This window comes from Indicator indicator, chromosome 27 (genome assembly GCF_027791375.1).
Source record: "Indicator indicator isolate 239-I01 chromosome 27, UM_Iind_1.1, whole genome shotgun sequence".
NCBI lineage: Eukaryota > Metazoa > Chordata > Aves > Piciformes > Indicatoridae > Indicator > Indicator indicator.
Window position 1 is genome coordinate 9,580,535 of NC_072036.1, and position 17,709 is coordinate 9,598,243.

The following is a 17,709-nucleotide window of genomic DNA, read 5'->3' on the forward strand; positions in this document are numbered from 1 at the left end:
CGAGCAGAGCTGGCCCTAGTGACGTGGCGTGGAGGAAAAGGGATGCAAACCACAGGGAGGGAGGTGTGATGGTGCTGAGCTGACTGCCAGCGTTTCAGTGCTGGGAGCTTGTATGGGAAGGAGCTGGTTTGGCACCAGCCCCAGTGCTCTCACGCAGGAGGCTGCAGCTGTCAGAGCAGTCTGGGTGGGTGCATCCAATAGCTGCACTCAGAACTTGCCTACAGGGGGAAATCGACCAGTTATCCCACTGTAGTTATCCCAGGGTAACTCTCCCTATGGACATGCTCATTATAACATAAGAGACATACAAATATTTGGTAAATCTTCTGCATAGATGGGTTTTTAAGTTACACAGAGGAGATTTCTGTTGCAGCTCAGCAGCAAAGCACAGGTTTTTTTATCCTGCTTCCCAGCACATAATTCTGGATTACACCTAAGTACTTTTAGGGGCAAATATGTATCATTTGTTCTGATCAGCATGAATGTAAAGCTGCAGTCTTGCCCTGCAGCACAGGGCACATCATTTGCTTTTACAGATTTGCTGTGGGAGCCAGGGTAGAGGTTGTGGCACTGCCTTATACTTCTCTGATCCTGTTCAAGTGTTTTTAATTACTGTGGTCATTTGAGTATGTTCTTCATTTGAGCTTTCTGTTCGAGCTGCTGTGACTTAAGTTAGGAGAAGTCCTTAGATTGCTAAAATCTCCCTAAACATGTTATGATTTTGGCTTTCTCACTAAGCTTTCAAGCCAGATTCTGTTGCCAAACGTCTTTCCCATCATTTGAGTGCTTAGTTCATTCTTCTCTGATAGCTCCCCTACTTGGGATTTTAGCTTCTCCAATGTGATAGAAGGAAAATAGCTGGGGAGATTGAGCATTGGGCTTGTTTCTCTGTACTCAGCAGTAACAGATAAAAATTTGCTGGGAGCAAGCTAATCAGCACCCCTGTATAAAGATGAAGATGGATGCACTTCTGAAGCCCACTCAGCATTCACCCACCACCCACTGCTGCTGTCATTCAGAGTGAAGGTGGAGCAGAGGCATCCATCATCAGGGATCATTTGGCTGGACCAAATGTACTGACAGCACACCCAAAATAAAGTGATAATTTTGATGTTTGGACCCAAGCCAGTTCTAATGGAGGGGAAAAATATCCAAGCAGTAACTAACATCTCTAATTTTTCTTTTAATTTTCGGTAATTTGAAACAACAAGAGCCATGTGATAACAGGCTGGATGAAGTGGTTTGATAAAACAAGCAGCAACACTTGGAGACCAGCTTTAGAGTTGAAATTACTCAGTTAGGTGTGTGGTGAAGTTTAGATCCAGGGCATCAGTATGGAGCTATTATTATTAGAAGGTCCAGGGTGAAATAATTGCAAATGATTGTATTCCCTGGAATATGCCTGAGCCAAACCTCCAGACCTAAGCAGTCTGCACTTTTGACAGGTCCAGGAATTACCTCTGAAAGACAGTTCATGTGCTCTTACCCCCCTTGAGAAGACAGTTCATGTGCTTTTCCCCCACTCCAGCCTCAGCAGGAACAGTTAAGTTCCATAAATCCCATTAAAGCCTCTGGTTTGCACAATGCAGTTTCCAGAACTCTAACTAATATTTCTTTTCCAGTCTCTCAGATAGAGTTATTTTAGGGTTATTGCCTGTGTGAAACTGTACCATGTTCACAAGAGTCCTTTCTCTTGTTTTCCAGTTTGCTGGAAAATCCTGGCCTTGCAGTAAGGCAGCTGACTCTTGTTTCCAGTGTGACTTCAAAACTTGGAAATGGCCTCTGTGTCAGGTTAGTCCAAACTTGTAACTCTGTGCTAACCCTCTACTTTCCTGCCTCACCAAAATTCAGCCAGGCTTTTCTGGATGTTTTCTTACTTCTCTCTTTTTACAAAACCATGAAATTATCAAGAAAACTTACTGTTCTTCAGTATTCCAGCTCACAGTCATTGAGGGATGGCTGACAGCAGGCATTTCTCTGTATTGCAGTCCCTCTGAGTATTTCTTCTCCCACTTTTTCAGGCACTTCTGTGGGTCGAAGCATACCAGTAGAAGTGGATGAATACATGCCATGGTCCCCATTTCCTGAGCATGTCTTGGAAAAGGATTTGCAGCCTTCTGGAGATGATAACAAGGATGAGGAGTCCCAGAGACCACGTGTTGCTGGGATGCCTCAGCCTGTGGCTGATCCATCATGCCTCTGCAGAGCACCAGCACATCATCAGTCAGCACCACCAGAAGAACCAGACAGCAGCTTGTGGTCAAGATACACCAATCCTGATGGAGATGGACGCTTCTGTCCCCCTGGTGAATCAATAGCTGGAGTGGTTCCCCCTAAGACGCAAGCTGTGGACAAGCCAGGCGTGCAGCCAAGATCACAGCTTTCAGCTGACACCGAGCACAACTCCAGTAAATCAGAGCAGAGCTTGTCTGATGCTCCTGAGGTCTCGCTGGAGGAGAGCAGCCAAGGGAGCACACAGTCAGGGCAACCCTCAGGAAGCAGACACCCAGCAGAACTGGGGAAAGTGGACACGGGGTGCAACTCCCAGTCGCAAGATGTCATGGGCATCAGGCACCTGGAGCCTCCCTTACCGCTGGTGTCTGTGCTGAACTCCCAGGACCTGCCAGGACCACTGATCTCCAGGGAGTTTTTTGGACCTGAGCACCAGCAGTGCCCCATGTGCCAGCACTTGCCCCATCCCAACGCCTCCTCGCAAGCCCACGGCTGCTTTGGGCACCGCTGCCCGGCAGAGCAGCCCCTCCAGGCTCCATGTGAGTAGCACTGCTCAGCCCACAGGTGTATCCCAGCCATCATTCACCAAGTTAGTGTTTTCTTACTGTGCTCCATGGCGATGCACTGCATGCAATTATTAACCTTTTCACTTGCAGTCTGTTCTATATTTCCATATTTTGGGGTTCTGTAGCCAGTCTCTCTGGTGCAGAACCACTGAGCCAGATAAAAAGTTCAAGAGCTCACCGTTCCTCATCAATTGAAGGCTAATGATTTTGCCTAGAAACTAGCCTTTGTCAGTCATGCTGAGCATACACAGCCTTCTCCCTGCTGTTATTTCATATTCCAGTCGTTTCCTTCCTCCTTGCATCAGTCATTCAGCAGCCTCCTATACCAGCCTAATTCCTGTTGTTCTGATAAGCTTTCCTTGCTCCCACTTGGGATTCCCAAAGTGGACAATTTCCTGATGAATCAGGATGGGAGGTTACCCTTGGTGTTTGTCAATAGTATCTCCCAGCATTGTGACCAAACTGACCCATGTGTTTTCTTTCTATGTGAAAAGAGCCACCACATCCATCATCCTCATTTTTTTTCCCTGTTGTCAGCTCTAAATGAAAGCTCATTACTTAAAATGGAGCCCTCTCAGCTGCTGGTGATTTTATCACTGAGCACTGGTGTGACTCTGTCAATATGGGTGTTTTGGCTCTTGGAGACTACACACAGTTTACAGCCTGCTGCTAATTAGTATTCCTTCACAGTTTCTGAGATTTTTATCTCTTATGAAGTGAGCTTTGAACATTCAACAGCAATATCATTGTTTTAATATGATTTATATTACATTAGACTCATGAGACCCTGACCTGTTTTGGGCTGGCTTTGTAATAAAAAGCCTGTTCTGATAACCCTTTTTGTTGTTTTCTTAACCTTCCCTTGACTCCACTGCATTTATATTACACCTGTTTGAGGAGTTTTGTCATTCCAGTAGTGTGCTCTAATTAGGTATGTAAGAGAGAGAAGTTACCCAAGCTTCAGTTTGCACCTCTGATCTTGGGACTTTGTAAAGGAGAAGGGGCTGCAGATGAACTTTCATCAGTGTCCACAGCTGATCTATTGCAAAATATCCTTTGGTTTTCTTTCTGTACCTTCTCCTTTCAGTTCAGCTTGAAGCAGACAAAGGCCTGGTTGCACAACACCCCTCAGTGTTTACCTCCATTTACCTCCTCCACATTCAGGGATCGTGAGAAGTAGGACATTTACTGAATGAGGCCATTTTGTTTTAAAGCAGGAACTCTGAAAGGCTTTCTTTAGAAAAATCACTACCGTTTCAACCATATCCAGAGGGCAAAAAGAATAAAACAAACTCAGATGGCTGGAGCAGATTTGGGCAGGGCCAAGAGGCTGGCAACTACACTTCTGTTTCTCACATGGCCCATACAGCGTAAATCACCTCCTGACAGCTCCTTGTGCTTCAGACAATTGTTGGGCAGTGGCAGCCCACAACAAAGCTCTGCAGTTGGTGTGTTGCAACATGTCTTGCCCAGGGAATAGCAGCTGTGCCCATAGGCTCTGAGCTGGCTCTGGACACCTGCTATTTGAAATGCATCAACAGAAGTGCTTCTGAAGTGCTTGCAACAGTGCTGTGTGCTGTGGGGCTGCTGGGCCAGTTCAACAAAGCCAAGTGCCAGTCCTACAACAACCCCATGCAATGCTACAGGCTTGGGGCACAGTGGCTGGAGAGCTGCCCAGCAGAAAAGCATCAGGGGGTGCTGGTCAACAGCTGGCTGAATATGATGCAGCAGTGTGTTCAGGGGGCCAAGGTGGCCAACAGCATCCTGGCCTGTAGCAGCAATAGTGTGGCCAGCAGAAGGAGGGAAGTGATTGTCCCACTGTACTCGGTACTGGTGAGGCCACACTTCAAACACTGGGTTCAGTTTTGGGCCCTTCACTACAGGAAACACTTTGAGGGTCTGGAGCATGTCTAAAGAGAAGCAATGAAGCTGATGAAGAATCTAGAGAAGTGTTGTGAGAAGAGGCTGAGGAAAGTGGGGTTCTTCAGTCAGAAGAAAAGGAGGTTGAGGGGAGATCTCATCACTCTCTACAGCTATGTGAAAGGAGATTTTAACCAGGAGAGGGTAATTTTTTTTCTCCCAAGTAACAAGTGATAGGATGAGAGGAGGTTGGCTCAGGGTTCACCAGGGGAGGTTTAGACTGGATATTAGGAAAATTTATTCACTGGAAAGGTCATAAAACATTGGAACAGGCTGCCCAAGGAAGTGATGGAGGCATCATTCCTGGAGGTATTTAAAAGATGTACAAATGTGATGCTGAGGAACCTGCTTCAGTGGTGACTTGGTAGTGCTAGGTTAATGGAAGGACTCGATAATCTTAAAGACCTCTTCCAACCAAAATGATTCTGTGATTCTTTGATGTTGCCCAGTCACAATTTCATCAGGAATCTCTTTGCAGTTGTGGGCTTGGTTGGGGATTTTTTTAAGTACCATCTCCTGTAACTGGACTTTTTCATCAGAGCTTTGTTTTCCCTCTCTTTTAAAAAATAAAAAATGAGCCCTCATGGCTGCTAGGAAAAGGAAAGCAGGACCCCAAAATAGCTAAAAGGATTTTAAAAAAATCTAGGGGTGGAGGAGAAAGAGTGTTTGAGTACTGCAGCTTTCAGAGCCTGCTCATAACGCCATAATCATGCAGTGCTAATAAGCCCTGCCAGGCTGGACTTTGATCTGCACACAGCAGCTTGAAAGTGCACAGAGCTGCTGCCTAATGAAAACTGCAGGCAGAAAGACTGAAAAAAATGGGGAAAAAAATTCCTTTTCCCTATTTGGGAAACAAACAGCTTGCAATGCTTTCCCTTTCAGTTTATGCCAAGAGTTCTACTGCACATTAGTTATTAAGCAGCATTCTGTGTGCATGGCTTTGCAGAATTACTTGAGCAGAATTGTTGCTTTGGGCTTCCCCTGCAGCCTCCTGGATAGCAACAAGAGCAGCAGCAAGGCCTTAAAAGGTCACTTAGGCAGAAAATTCATACAGGGTGAAGCAACAAACCAAGAGATTCTTTTATCTCTTTTTCATTTACAATAATCACAGTCTGTTTAGCCTTAGTGTTGCAAACTGATTTGTTCCAGGATTTTGCATCTGCTTTCATGAGAGCATTGAGATGATTCACTTTCACAAGTTATTGCCAAAAAGAAATTAAAAAAGGGAAAAAAAAATTAAAAATAAAGCAATCAAAAACACTGAGGCGTGGTAAGAGCAGGGACAAAGCAGCCCTGAGTCATGCTAACAGCCCAGCCCAGAGTGGGAACCTGAACCTTGCCATATGTGAATGGGAAATAGGAACTTCAGATTGTAGACCATTCCTTAATCTGGCTTCTCTCAGACTTGAGATACCTGCAAACGCCTCCAAACTGCTCAGTTTCCCAAGACATGAAGGGAGGACGTGCCTGGAAAGGAATAAACACAAACTAAGGCACAAAAAGTCTTGGCTGAAGCATTAGTTGCTGTCTTTATTTTCTCACCCTCCCAGATGGCAGAGCTCCTTACCAACATTTCGCAGATATATCACAACCGCTTCCTCCTGTTCCTGGACCTTGCATCAGAGTTATCCGCCCGGCCCAGCAAGTCATCCCCAACTACTCAAACTTTCACCCTCCCAAGGGCACTGGAGAGCGACCACTCCAGAGGATGTGCTCCTCCCCTGGTCCTCCTCGGTTCCCGTAAGTACACCTCCAGGGGTGGGTTGTGTGTGCTGGGAGCTCCTCTGATCTGATTTTTGTGGACTTTCAGCCAGCAGCTGTGATGCTTTGCAGTGTGAATGTGCCCAGGCTGCAGGGGTACATGCAAGATGCTGGGCAGTTGTCTTTATTTGCTGTTTCACACTCAGCAGGGGCCTGACCTCACCCTAGAGAACTTCAAAGCCAGATACTCGATGTGTTGTTACTGCACACCCTGAAACGTGCGCCTTAAGGAAGTTAAACACTTGAAGGTTAAAGGGATGAGGGGTTGAAAAATATCTCTCAGTTGAAACCTTAGAGCTTTGCTGAAGAGCAAAGGTCAATTTGGCAGTTCACTGCAGGCTTCAGCTTTGCGCTGCACCAGTCTGGGACACCTCAATCATTGGCTTCCACTGATTTCTTTCTTATCTCTTCTGTGGCACAGAGAAAAAGGGAGAAAATCTGGTCTGTCGCTGCTATCTCTCCCTACATTGCAGTTTGTAGCCTTTTCTCTGCTGCTTCATCTAGTAATAAACCATGTCTAGCACTTCTCAGCCCAGGCTTTTCGACCAGTTTTCCAATCTTAATTTACTAGGCATTAGATCTGCCTCCTTATAAGGATGTTATTGACAGAGGGGAAATACTGTCTGTTCAGGGCTTTGTCCAGCCTCAGCTACCTGAAGACAAATCCAAGCTTCAGGTATTGAGGAAATCAGGCCATTTTTATTTCAATTCCACCATGCTTTTAGAGGTGCTAAACTTACAGGCATCTGTGTTTGAAAATGTTCACTTCCATGGCATGCTCTTGGCAGAAAACTGGGGGAATAGGTGGGACAAAAGAGGGTGGATGACCGAAAAGCCACACTGCTCTGGCCTGTGAAAAGTTAGGGACTGTGACAGAAAAGTGACAGTGAGAGGAGGCAACACCTGCAGCAGAGATAATTGAACTCATGAGTTTGCATGAAAAAGTGAAAGTAGTATTTTGTAGTAGTAGTAGTAGTAGTAACATTTAAAAACAGACTCCTAATATGTAGTGTATTTGTTAGATGAGGTGAAGCTTTGGGAAGATCTGTAAGCTAGCCTCAGGATAATTTTTTTTTGCGGGGGGGGTGAGGGTGCTGCAGCTGAGGTGTTTGTTGCTTTTCTTGCTACTTTCTTCTGGTAAAAGAAATGCAGAATATGTGGGGTCTGTCCTGCGGCTGCGTGGCTGGTGTTTGCATGCTGATTCCAGGAACAGCAGTTATATGTTGGTAATATTTGCCTATAGAGTATTTTGTAACAGAAAACATCTGTACCAAAATGAATAAACCAAATCTTAATGTGACAACAGAAAACATGCTGTGACCAGCCTGTCATCATTCATTTAAGGAAGGCAAAGGGAAAAAAAAAAGAAGAGAGAGTGGGCTTCATTGACTAAACATCACAGCTCTGTGGGGAAAAGCTCTTAGAGAAACTTAACACTTGACCAACAGATTCAATCCAATAGATTCAAAGCACACCTCACATAAAAATCTCTACAGATTCCCCTTCCTATTGGCTTAAACTATGAAGCCAAAGTGGAGCAGGACAAGAATATCTAAACTTGCTAAAACGAGCGCATTCTCTCTCTTTGTTACAATGGAGTAGACATTGTGCAAGGTTATTGTAGATCTCCCTGACAAGAGAAACCCTCACTGGGTCTGCTCTTGCTGGTCAGGAAATTGACTTTGTTCCCTTTAGCCAAACTCTGAGTTTTGTCCAAAACTGGAGACACTCCAACCTGTGCCAGAGCTGGAGCTGGAGTGGCCTTGTACACTCATTTTTCCTGATCCTCACCTTGTGCTGTGCCTCCAAAGCTGCACGGAAACAGTCTGAGAGCATCTGAGGTGCCAGGAAGCATCCTTTAGATAATAGGAAGATGTTACCCAAGTGCCACCCTGCTCCCATACATGCCTAATAACATCTACAACATGGCATTATTTCTCTCCCAGAAACAGCATTTGCCTCTGTTAATTGCAAACTGAACAGCTTTCAGCTCTGAGCTGTGTTTACTTCCTGTGGCTAATGTTGCTTCTGCAATCAGCTGCTTCTTGTGGCAGGTGGTCATCAAGGTATCTGCTCAGAAGATGCTGTAATATCTAAATAGGAATGTCAAGCCAAGCATTTCTGCAAGAACTTTGCCTAGTTAATATGCAGATAAAGTTCTTAGCATGATGTTAAAAAGCAATCTGAATTTCACCTGGAAAGAGATCTTTTACAAACCCTGTATCCATTTTCTTTGTAGAAACCAACTATACAACCAGCTACCTGATGGTCAGCTGCCCCCCAAGGCCTGTGGTCCAGATGGAGCATGCTGTTGTCCTGACAATTTTCCTTCTCCAGCTGCTGTCCCAAGACCTCTCAGTAACCCTGCAGCCAAGGGAACTCTGAGAACCAGCAATTTGCCAGAGGAGTTGCGTAAGTGGTTAGCAAATTTGTTCTGTGCAAGATTTTACAGCACAGCCTGACAGCTTTAGGTGGGAAAGCTCTGGGGGTGGGAAGGCAAGAGGAAAGACATTAAGACACAAAGATGACAAGAAAAGAAAACACTGAGTGTCACCACATCTGTAGGGTATGAGTGCTTGTGTTTGGTGGGATGGAATTATCCCCTTGAATCCTGCAAACATAATTGTCATTAATTGCTTGTTGTTTTGTTTACAAAAAGTAAATACCATTTAGAGTGTTTTCATGACTTCTTGCTAAACAGGATGTCCCTTTGAGGCAGGAGGCACTGAAGCTTACAGTAAAAGACTAATAACAAACAAAGCCTTAGGGATAAAGTATTTCTGCCTGTCTCAAACCAGACAAAGATGCAGAGTCTTGACCTCAGTTTCTCCTTGACCTGCTGAGTGGAGAGAACTTTAGGCTGGGAGCCCACACTGAGGGCTGAGAACAGCACAGGCATTGATTGAGGTGCTTCCTCTGCCACCAGCCCCTGAAATTAGGCTTCATCAAACTGTCTTCCTCCTAGCTGTGCTGGCTAGCAGGTGAGGTATATCATAGCTAAGAACTCTCCACATCTCTCCTAAAGTTTTGATTTTTCCTTTGTTCTTCATTTTGTGAATCACCTTTCAAATCCAGACAGCTGCATATCCCTGGCCTGGGGACAGATTCTTGGATAGACTCTATTTTCTCAATTAGTGTGTCCTAGATACAGGAATTGCTTTATAAAATTGTGTCATTTGTGACATACGCACAGCTGGATTAGATTAACCAGCTGGTTTTCCCTTTCCTTGCTAACTGAAGAATACCTTTAGTTAGTTTCTTTAGTTAGTAAGAAAGCTCCTTCCGTGAAGGACAGCTGAAGATGTTGGTGTCATCAGCCACCCATTCTGTCTGCACAAGGGGTTAATGCTGCTGTAGGGTGAGGCAGTACAGCACCAGTAAGGGCTCCTCCAGCCCTCAGATCAGTGAGGTTTGGGGGAAAGCTGTGCTGGTTACAGTGAGTGCCAGTGGCACGAGCTCTCAGTGAGTGCCCAACCTCATGTATGCCAGAGAGTTGAGGAAGAAGCAGCTGTGGCAGCAGGGCAGAGTGAGCAGAAGCAGAAGTTATTCTCTGCAGCTTCCACAGCAATACTTGCCAGCATCAAGGCAGTGGAGGCTTAGATCTAGAGCAGGGTTTCTGTACAGGGGGTTGAGTTCAGCACCAAGCCGCAGCACCATCCGCATCCCTTTTGGAAATAATCCAAAGAGACTTAGGTGAGCAGAATCCCCTGGGTGGAAAAGAGGATTGTGAGAAGTCTCACCTTCTGAATGTTGCATTTTAATGCATCATATCTTCATATGGACTCTCCCAGGCAAGGTCTTTATAACCTACTCAGTGGACGCAGCAGTGGAGGTTATGAAATTCGTGAACTTCCTGCTTGTAAATGGATTTCAAACTGCTGTAAGTATTCCTTCTGGAACAAAATTGCTTTAAGCAGGGGAGAAAAGTGATGATTTTCTAAAGAGCAGAGGCCAGACACTGTCCATTTAAATGTTCTTCTGTTTATCATCACATTTTGTAGGTTAAAGAAGATAAAACTAAAATGAACTAGCTTTGCCTTTAAAAGTTGTGACTTAAGTGATCTGCCTTTTTGTTTCTCATACTTTAACTCAATTTTATGCTTCGAAGTGTGTTTTAGTAATGACCCTGGAAAACTTCATTTTGTGGCACCAGATACCAGATGGGCAATAATGTGAGGTTCTGTGAGCTGTTCCATTAACATTGTCTCTCATTTGATCTGTAATGTCAGTATGAACAAAGGGTCAAATTTCGTTTTCACCCCATCCCGGCTTTTATTTCTGCAATACCATTACATTGTTGGTTCTTCACATGTGAATACCTTTCTGCTAAAAAATGATCTAAAATCAGTGTATTTCAACCAGTTTCATGAAACAGCCCATCTCATATTTTCATTGGCTTTGTTGCACTGTTAAATGGGATTCCAAAATCTCTGGCCTGAAAAGGTCTGTGTCCTACTGTCTAATCCCATAAACCATCCAGATTTTCATTTAACCTCTCCTGAGTTTGCTTCATCATAATAGCCCTAAGGGAACCATCCCCAAAGGCTCTGGGAGTCAGTGTTCATCAAAATCTTGATTCACATTTTCTTATTTCAAGTGCATATGCTATCTGACCCCTCAACCTTCACTCTTTGGCTTCAGTTCAGGAAAGCATTTAAGCAAGTGGCTATCATTAAAGTGAATGAGACTCAGTGGGGGGCTTTGCACATGCTTATTTATGTTCATGAATCAAAGATTTTTTCCAGATACTGTAATTGTACTTCTCTCCAGCAGTTCTGTATTATGCCCAATTCATGTGAAAGCTTTGGGCACCACAAAGGTTGGGATTAGAAGGCTCATTAACAGCACCTTTGCTGGACAGGCAATTCTTGGAGACTGATGCAGAATAATAAATACAGCAAAGTGAGGCCCCAAAGTGAAGGAACAAATATGCTCTCTACTTTCAAAGGAACTTGAGAGCAGAGCACAATTTTTCTATCAAAAGCTTGGAGAAGTTAATATTTACTCCATTGATTGCCAGTCGCTGGGCTTACTGATTATGCAGGGAAATGAGTGGTGTTGGTTGTATTAGCCCCATGAAATCCTCTATCCATCTCTCTGCTGCTGCAAAGTCTGGGTTACTGCATCCAGAATCAGTGACCTGGCTGACTTCCAACCACACAGCCTGAGAGTTGAGTTCAATGCAAAGCTAAAACTTGACGCAGTATCCACCTTTGCAGCCAGACAGGAGTGGACATTTGCAGCTATACAGCTAGAAAAGGTGGGAAGCCACTTTGCAAACTTTGCCTGTCTGCTCTTTATGGGCATGGGTTGTTTCTGGGTTCCATTGAGGAAAGAATGCTTTGGGAGCTGGCAGGCCAGCTGAGCAGGAGCCCAGCAGTGTGCCTGCAGCACCCCCACTCCACCTGCCAGCAGTGCCTGTCCACCCCCGCTGGGCTGCAGGGAAAGTTATGTCCCTTTCCTAAGCGAAATAGGCATGCACATGAAGAACTAAGGAACAGCACAGGTGCCTTTGCAGTGCCACCACATGGGAGGAAAGATGAAAGGATGCTCACCACAGAGCCTCTCTCTTTTGCAGATTGACATCTTTGAGGATGCAGTGCGGGGTATTGACATCATCAAGTGGATGGAGCGCTACCTAGGTGATGTATGTAAAGGCAACTTCACTTGTTCATGGCAGGGTGACCTGAGGAAAGTGGTTGAATTATTCTAATAGCAACAGGAGCAGAATCAAAATTCAAGACCCTACTATTGTCTTCCATGTCCCTATAGAAATGGCAGAGACCTAGCAGAGAGAACATAGGGAAATCTTACTCACCTCTGTATCTTCTGGTCCCAAAGCTTTTTCTTCAAGCAATGAAGTGCTAATCCTGGCATTCCTGCCAAATTCCAATGTTGGCTGTTACATTCATTGTGAAGCTGCCATTGGACAAGTCGTTCCTCCATCTCATTTTTAAATAGTGTTTTTTAGCTATGCTTGGTGACAGCTTTATCTGTATTTCATCCCTGGCTGCATAGTAGTGGCTCATGTTCATTGTAGCCTTTATGTTGCTGCCTAAAATGCTGAGGGGTTCTTCTGGAGAAACCATCCTATATGCAAAATGAAGTTAGGTATTCTGTTAGTCAGATAATGGATTTGCTCTCATCACCTTGTATCTCTCTAACCAGTTAAATAGAGATTTATGTTGCTGCCAGTGCAGTCCCTGGCAGCCACAATTTACTCTCAAGTTTAGCTGAGCTGCTGGAGATTCTGTTGCTCAACACATGCCATCGTGGGGTGGCTTCTTTTGATTCCTGCCTTGCTGGATAGCCCCCAGGCCTCTGCCTTGCTATGGGATCTCTATGGTTCAGGAGCAGGATAGTAAAGTGCTGGTTTCTCCCCTAACTGAGCAAAGATTCTCAACCACCTGAGACAGCATTACACAGGTTTCCTAAAGGTGTACAGCAGGACACCTTAGCTCAAGTGCACCACTACACAGGCATGCAGAGCCAGTCTGGGGCCTCTGCTGCTGCATTCCTGCCACATCTTTTGGGGCATTGATAGGCCAAGTTAGGCTTGCACATACCATGTGTAATGGAGGTACTGATTTTCTTTTGCCATCATCAGTTAAAATACAGACTGGCAGATCACCTTTGAGTGCACAGTCAGTATGTGCAAAGAGCAACTTCCCTGCCACCGCAGGAGGATCCTTCTCTGACTAGCTGCCCCAGAAATGTTTGTTTTCCTTCACTGGCTATAGAGGCAGGTTCTGACTTGAAAACCCTTACACGTGTGAGGAAGAAGGGACTGCTTGGACACAAGCAGGGGGATGTGTGCAAATGGCCATGTCTCTGCAAACCCTCAACATCTGTAAGTGCTTACATGCATGTCAGGCACAAGCCAAAGTAATTCTGGAGTATGTTAAGTCTGTGTAGGGGATAATGGCTCCTTACCATATTTGACCCTGTGGTGGGGCAGGTTCCCTTGATACTGCACAGAAGGAAAGAGTTAATTAGGTGCCAGGCTGACTCTGAGCCACAGACTTGGAAGCCTTACGTAGCCTGACGTGATAGGGATGAAAGACAGGCCCTAGGTAAACACAAGCAGGAGGCTTTCATCTGCTGAGCCTCTTCACTGCCCCACCATTAAGGAGCAGAGACATTTCCCAGATATGAAGGATGGCCCCTCTATGGAAACCTGAGCTCACTGGCGGCCTGGGATTAAACAGGTCACAGGCAGAATCCAGGCTGTCCCAGCAAGGCAAGGAGCTTTGCCTTCTGCCCACTGCAGCAAGATAGGGCAAAGCTTCTAGGTACCCTTAAACCTGCCTCAGGCCATTTGCAGCAGCCCCCCCTCTCTGCACATTGCTACTAGGATCAGCAAGAAAAATCATTACTGTTGCCAGGAGCCCCAGATGTAGCTTCCATAGACCCCTGCCTTTGGTGGCTGTATGTATGAAAAGCCATAGATGGATAAATGGATGCACTTTTGCATAAGCTGTTGGAAAACATTTAGGTCTGAATCTGAAGCTAAAACTTTTCTCTGTGTGTACATAGACACACTGACAAAAAGTAGCTTTTTATTACAGGGATTCCAACTGTAAACTGGTAGCTGCTAATACATCTCTTGACATTTAGATTTTTCTATATTATGAGATCTTGAGAAATAATGAGGAGGATGAGTTCCCCTGTATTTCCTGCCAGAATGAATGAGACCCTCTTGTGTTTGCCAAGAACAGAAAGATCACTTAAAACACAAACTGGCAGATTTCCGATCTGCCTCTCCCAACCACACTCAGTTTCATAGAAGTGCTTTTCTCCCCAACAGAAGAGCGTGATGATAATCATAGCAATCAGTCCAAAATACAAACAGGATGTGGAAGGGGCTGAATCCCAGCTGGACAGGGATGAACACGGCTTACATACTAAATACATCCACAGGATGGTAAGCAAGGACATGCATTTGCTGTTTTACAAAGGCTCTGTCTCTTTTTCTCACAAGACAAATCTGTCTCCAAATGGCAGGTTCTTTGCTTTGTTTTCCCTAATCCCCATAGTTAAACACCCGCTCTGGAATTCATTAATCCTCCCTCTCATCAGCTCCGTATGCTCATTAACATCTGCTAAGAGGTTCAAGGAAGAAAAATCCTATTAAACATGCTCATCTTACTCTCCATATTCTTCATTGTTCAATGGGTTTTTCCCTCCTTCACCTTCTCAAGCCTTTGTTGCCCTGTCCCACAATCTTCTCCAGCAGTGCCTGACCTGCCTCCCTGTGAGCCAAATCCTATGGCTTCAGCCACCCTGTAACTGAGGTCTTTTCTGGGGCAGCAGTTAGGCTGATTGAAAGGTGGAGTTGCAAAGTGAAGGCCAGAGCTGCACAGGGGGGTCCTGTAGAGGGCAGGGTAGCAGGGGACTGGCAGGGGTCACAGATGCCTATCTCTGCAGTCTACCACAGGATGCATGTTTAGCCCAGAAGGACCCACGGAGCCATGAAATTCTTCCTTTCTCCCTCAGGTGGCAGTTTGCTGTCTGTCTCAGTCTATAACCCATCTGATTCCCCAGTTTGATCCTTCTGTCACCAATAGCTGGGCTCTCAGCAGTTGTTTGCTGTCCTTACCATCCCTGGGGTGCCTGTGTTCAGGGACATGGGGGTCAGGCCAGGTCCCAGCTCAGACATGGGTCACAGACTGGCTCCTAGCTTGGACACAGAGCTGGCCTCCAGCTGAAATCTTTCACTCTGTTGCAGACTTGAAGAGGGGCCTTAGTCAAGTCAAGCTTCATCAGTTCCAGTCAGATCTCATGGGATTGCAACTGCAGCTAAACCCACAATTATTTCACACCACAGAACTAAATGCTCCAGAAACACTGACAGAGCTTTCCTGCACCCTTTCTTTAGCAATGAAGAAACAGATTAAGTGGCCAAACACGACAATAATGAGTCCACCAGCAGCAGGTCAAATCACTTTAAGCAAGAAGGAAGCATTTTTGTACATAGGATTCAGATACACACAGAGACAAATGACTTTGTCCTGACAATAAACCAGGCAATCTGTTCTATTCCAGATGCAGATTGAGTTTATACAGCAAGGAAGCATGAACTTCAGATTCATCCCTGTGCTCTTCCCAAATGCCAGAAAGGTAAGATACATGCATGCACGTATTCTTGTTGCATCATTAAGCACATATTACTTTGATCACAGTGCACCAGATGAAATCTCAAACCCCAAACCCTCCATTTCTTGCTTCTTAGTATCCCAGTAGTAATATTCCAAAGCTGCACTTTACATGAAGAGTTTTATAGGTTTATGTACATCCAAATAAAAACCATTTCACCCACGATATAAATCAGTGCTTAAATCTACTGCTGCTGATGAATGTACAACTAAAACTGAAATTGTCTTGAGCATTGAAGGAATTTAATGGAGAGAAACAACCTATCCAGCCAGCATGCTTTTTGTATTAACCCTTTTCTAATTTTGTCCAGATGTGATGCTGATGAGTGAGATGGGAGAGATTTATGGCTGATGTGAAGTGAGGATCTGGAAGAGGGTGGGTTGAGAATATAAAAATAAAGAGGATAATAAATATTAAAGTACTAGGCTGTTGCTTGAACTTTGATGAGCCCATCAAAGGCAAACTGAGGGTTTTTTTTAGGACTTGCAATTTCATCTGCCCTCCGTATTGGTTTTGAAGATTCATTTGAGAATAAGTAATGCAACAGATTCCCCTCTCTTCTTCCTCACTCTGAGAGAATCTCTTGGATTTATCCAAGGCCAAAATAGTTAAACGCTTCAGTAACAGCTGAGAATTGCACTCTTCCCCAAATGTGGAATGGACGCATTGTATTTGTGTTCACTTTTCATGGCTAAATGCTGTGTGCACTGTTGGGTAGCTGTAATTTTACCCCCAGGTACAGCTGCATTTTGGAAGATTATGGCAATATTCTTTGTATTTCTTCGGATGGTCAAATTTTGGGACATGAGTCAAACATTATCAGTGATTGTAGGGCTGTGAGGTCCCAAAGCACTTGTGGATTGGAGTGTAACAAAAGGCACCCATCTAATATAACCTTGGTGGTCCCAGCTTCCTTATGTTAATGGGTATTAGCCCTAGGAAAGGCTGCATCTTTCCTAGGATGCAGGAAGTGGTAGGGGTTGGACCCTGCTAATCTGGAGATGCAGTAAGTAGCCTCTCCACGAGCTCAGCAGTGGCTTCAAACTGCTGCTCAGCAGGTGGCCAGAGGACACTACGCTTGCAAAGGAGGGTGCAAGGGGAGGGGAGAGAAGGCTACCAGGAGGAGAAGTGCTGTTTCCCTATTGATTCTCCTCTGAAGGTTGGACATGTTGTGTGGATCCTTCAGCAGCTACTAAGCTGGTGGCCTTCCCCTGGCAGGGGCACTGAAATGTCTCCCTTCTCTTCCCAGTGTTTATTTTCACAAGCCCTTAGATGCCTGTCAGTGAGATCAGACTCCCTTTGAAATGTGGTGAAATTAGCCAACCTGATGGCAGAGAAGAGAGACAGGCAAGCTGTGAGATCACACAGAGTTCATTTATTTATGAACCCAAATGCAATTCTGAAGCCAAATTAAAATGTGCCTAGAACAGACAAAACGAAACCTTGCTTGGTAGGGTCTGATGGAATCTGCAAGATTCTGATACAGATTCAGGAAGATTTACAGGATTTTGCTGGGGTTTTTCCCTTGTTTTTCAGGAACATGTGCCCACCTGGCTGCAAAACACTCACATTTATAACTGGCCAAAGAACAAGAAGAACATCCTTCTGAGGCTGCTGAGGGAGGAGGAGTACATCGCCCCTCCAGTCGGACCTTTACCAACGCTCCAGGTTGTGCCGTTATGAAGGCTGTTACTTAAAGTGCACCACAAGCAGTTGTTAAAGGGTTGTTCTTGGCAGGGAGACAGCACTCTTCCAGATGGCTCTTTTTGATGACAGAAGACACTCTTTCTGCTAAAGCAATTGGTTGTCTTGGGTAACTCAGGCTCGGCTTGTAACCTCTACCATGTTAAACATCTATTTCTGAAGCTGATGGGGTCCAGAACACTCTTCTCCAGAGTTTTAAATAAGCTGCAAATGACAAGGCTGCCCAGTTTCATTTGAACATCTGGCTTTAACATGCTCCTTTATCAGTCCACACAGCAAACAAATACCAGAAATAATGTTGCAATAAGTGTAAAATAAAAATTACATCCTCCTTTTTGCTCAGGGTTTCTCTATAAAGATATTCCTGCCT

General features: G+C 45.0%; 1 protein-coding gene across 1 annotated transcript; it reads left to right on the forward strand.

Moving 5' to 3' along the window:
• Window positions 1-1,671: 1,671 nt before the first annotated feature.
• Window positions 1,672-17,318, forward strand: TRAF3IP2 (TRAF3 interacting protein 2). Its single transcript, XM_054393131.1, is given in 10 exon segments — window positions 1,672-1,746; window positions 1,749-1,791; window positions 2,022-2,771; window positions 6,269-6,458; window positions 8,719-8,891; window positions 10,271-10,359; window positions 12,058-12,126; window positions 14,287-14,403; window positions 15,525-15,599; window positions 17,172-17,318. Coding segments are annotated over 10 exon segments (1,728 nt in total).
• Window positions 17,319-17,709: the final 391 nt, after the last annotated feature.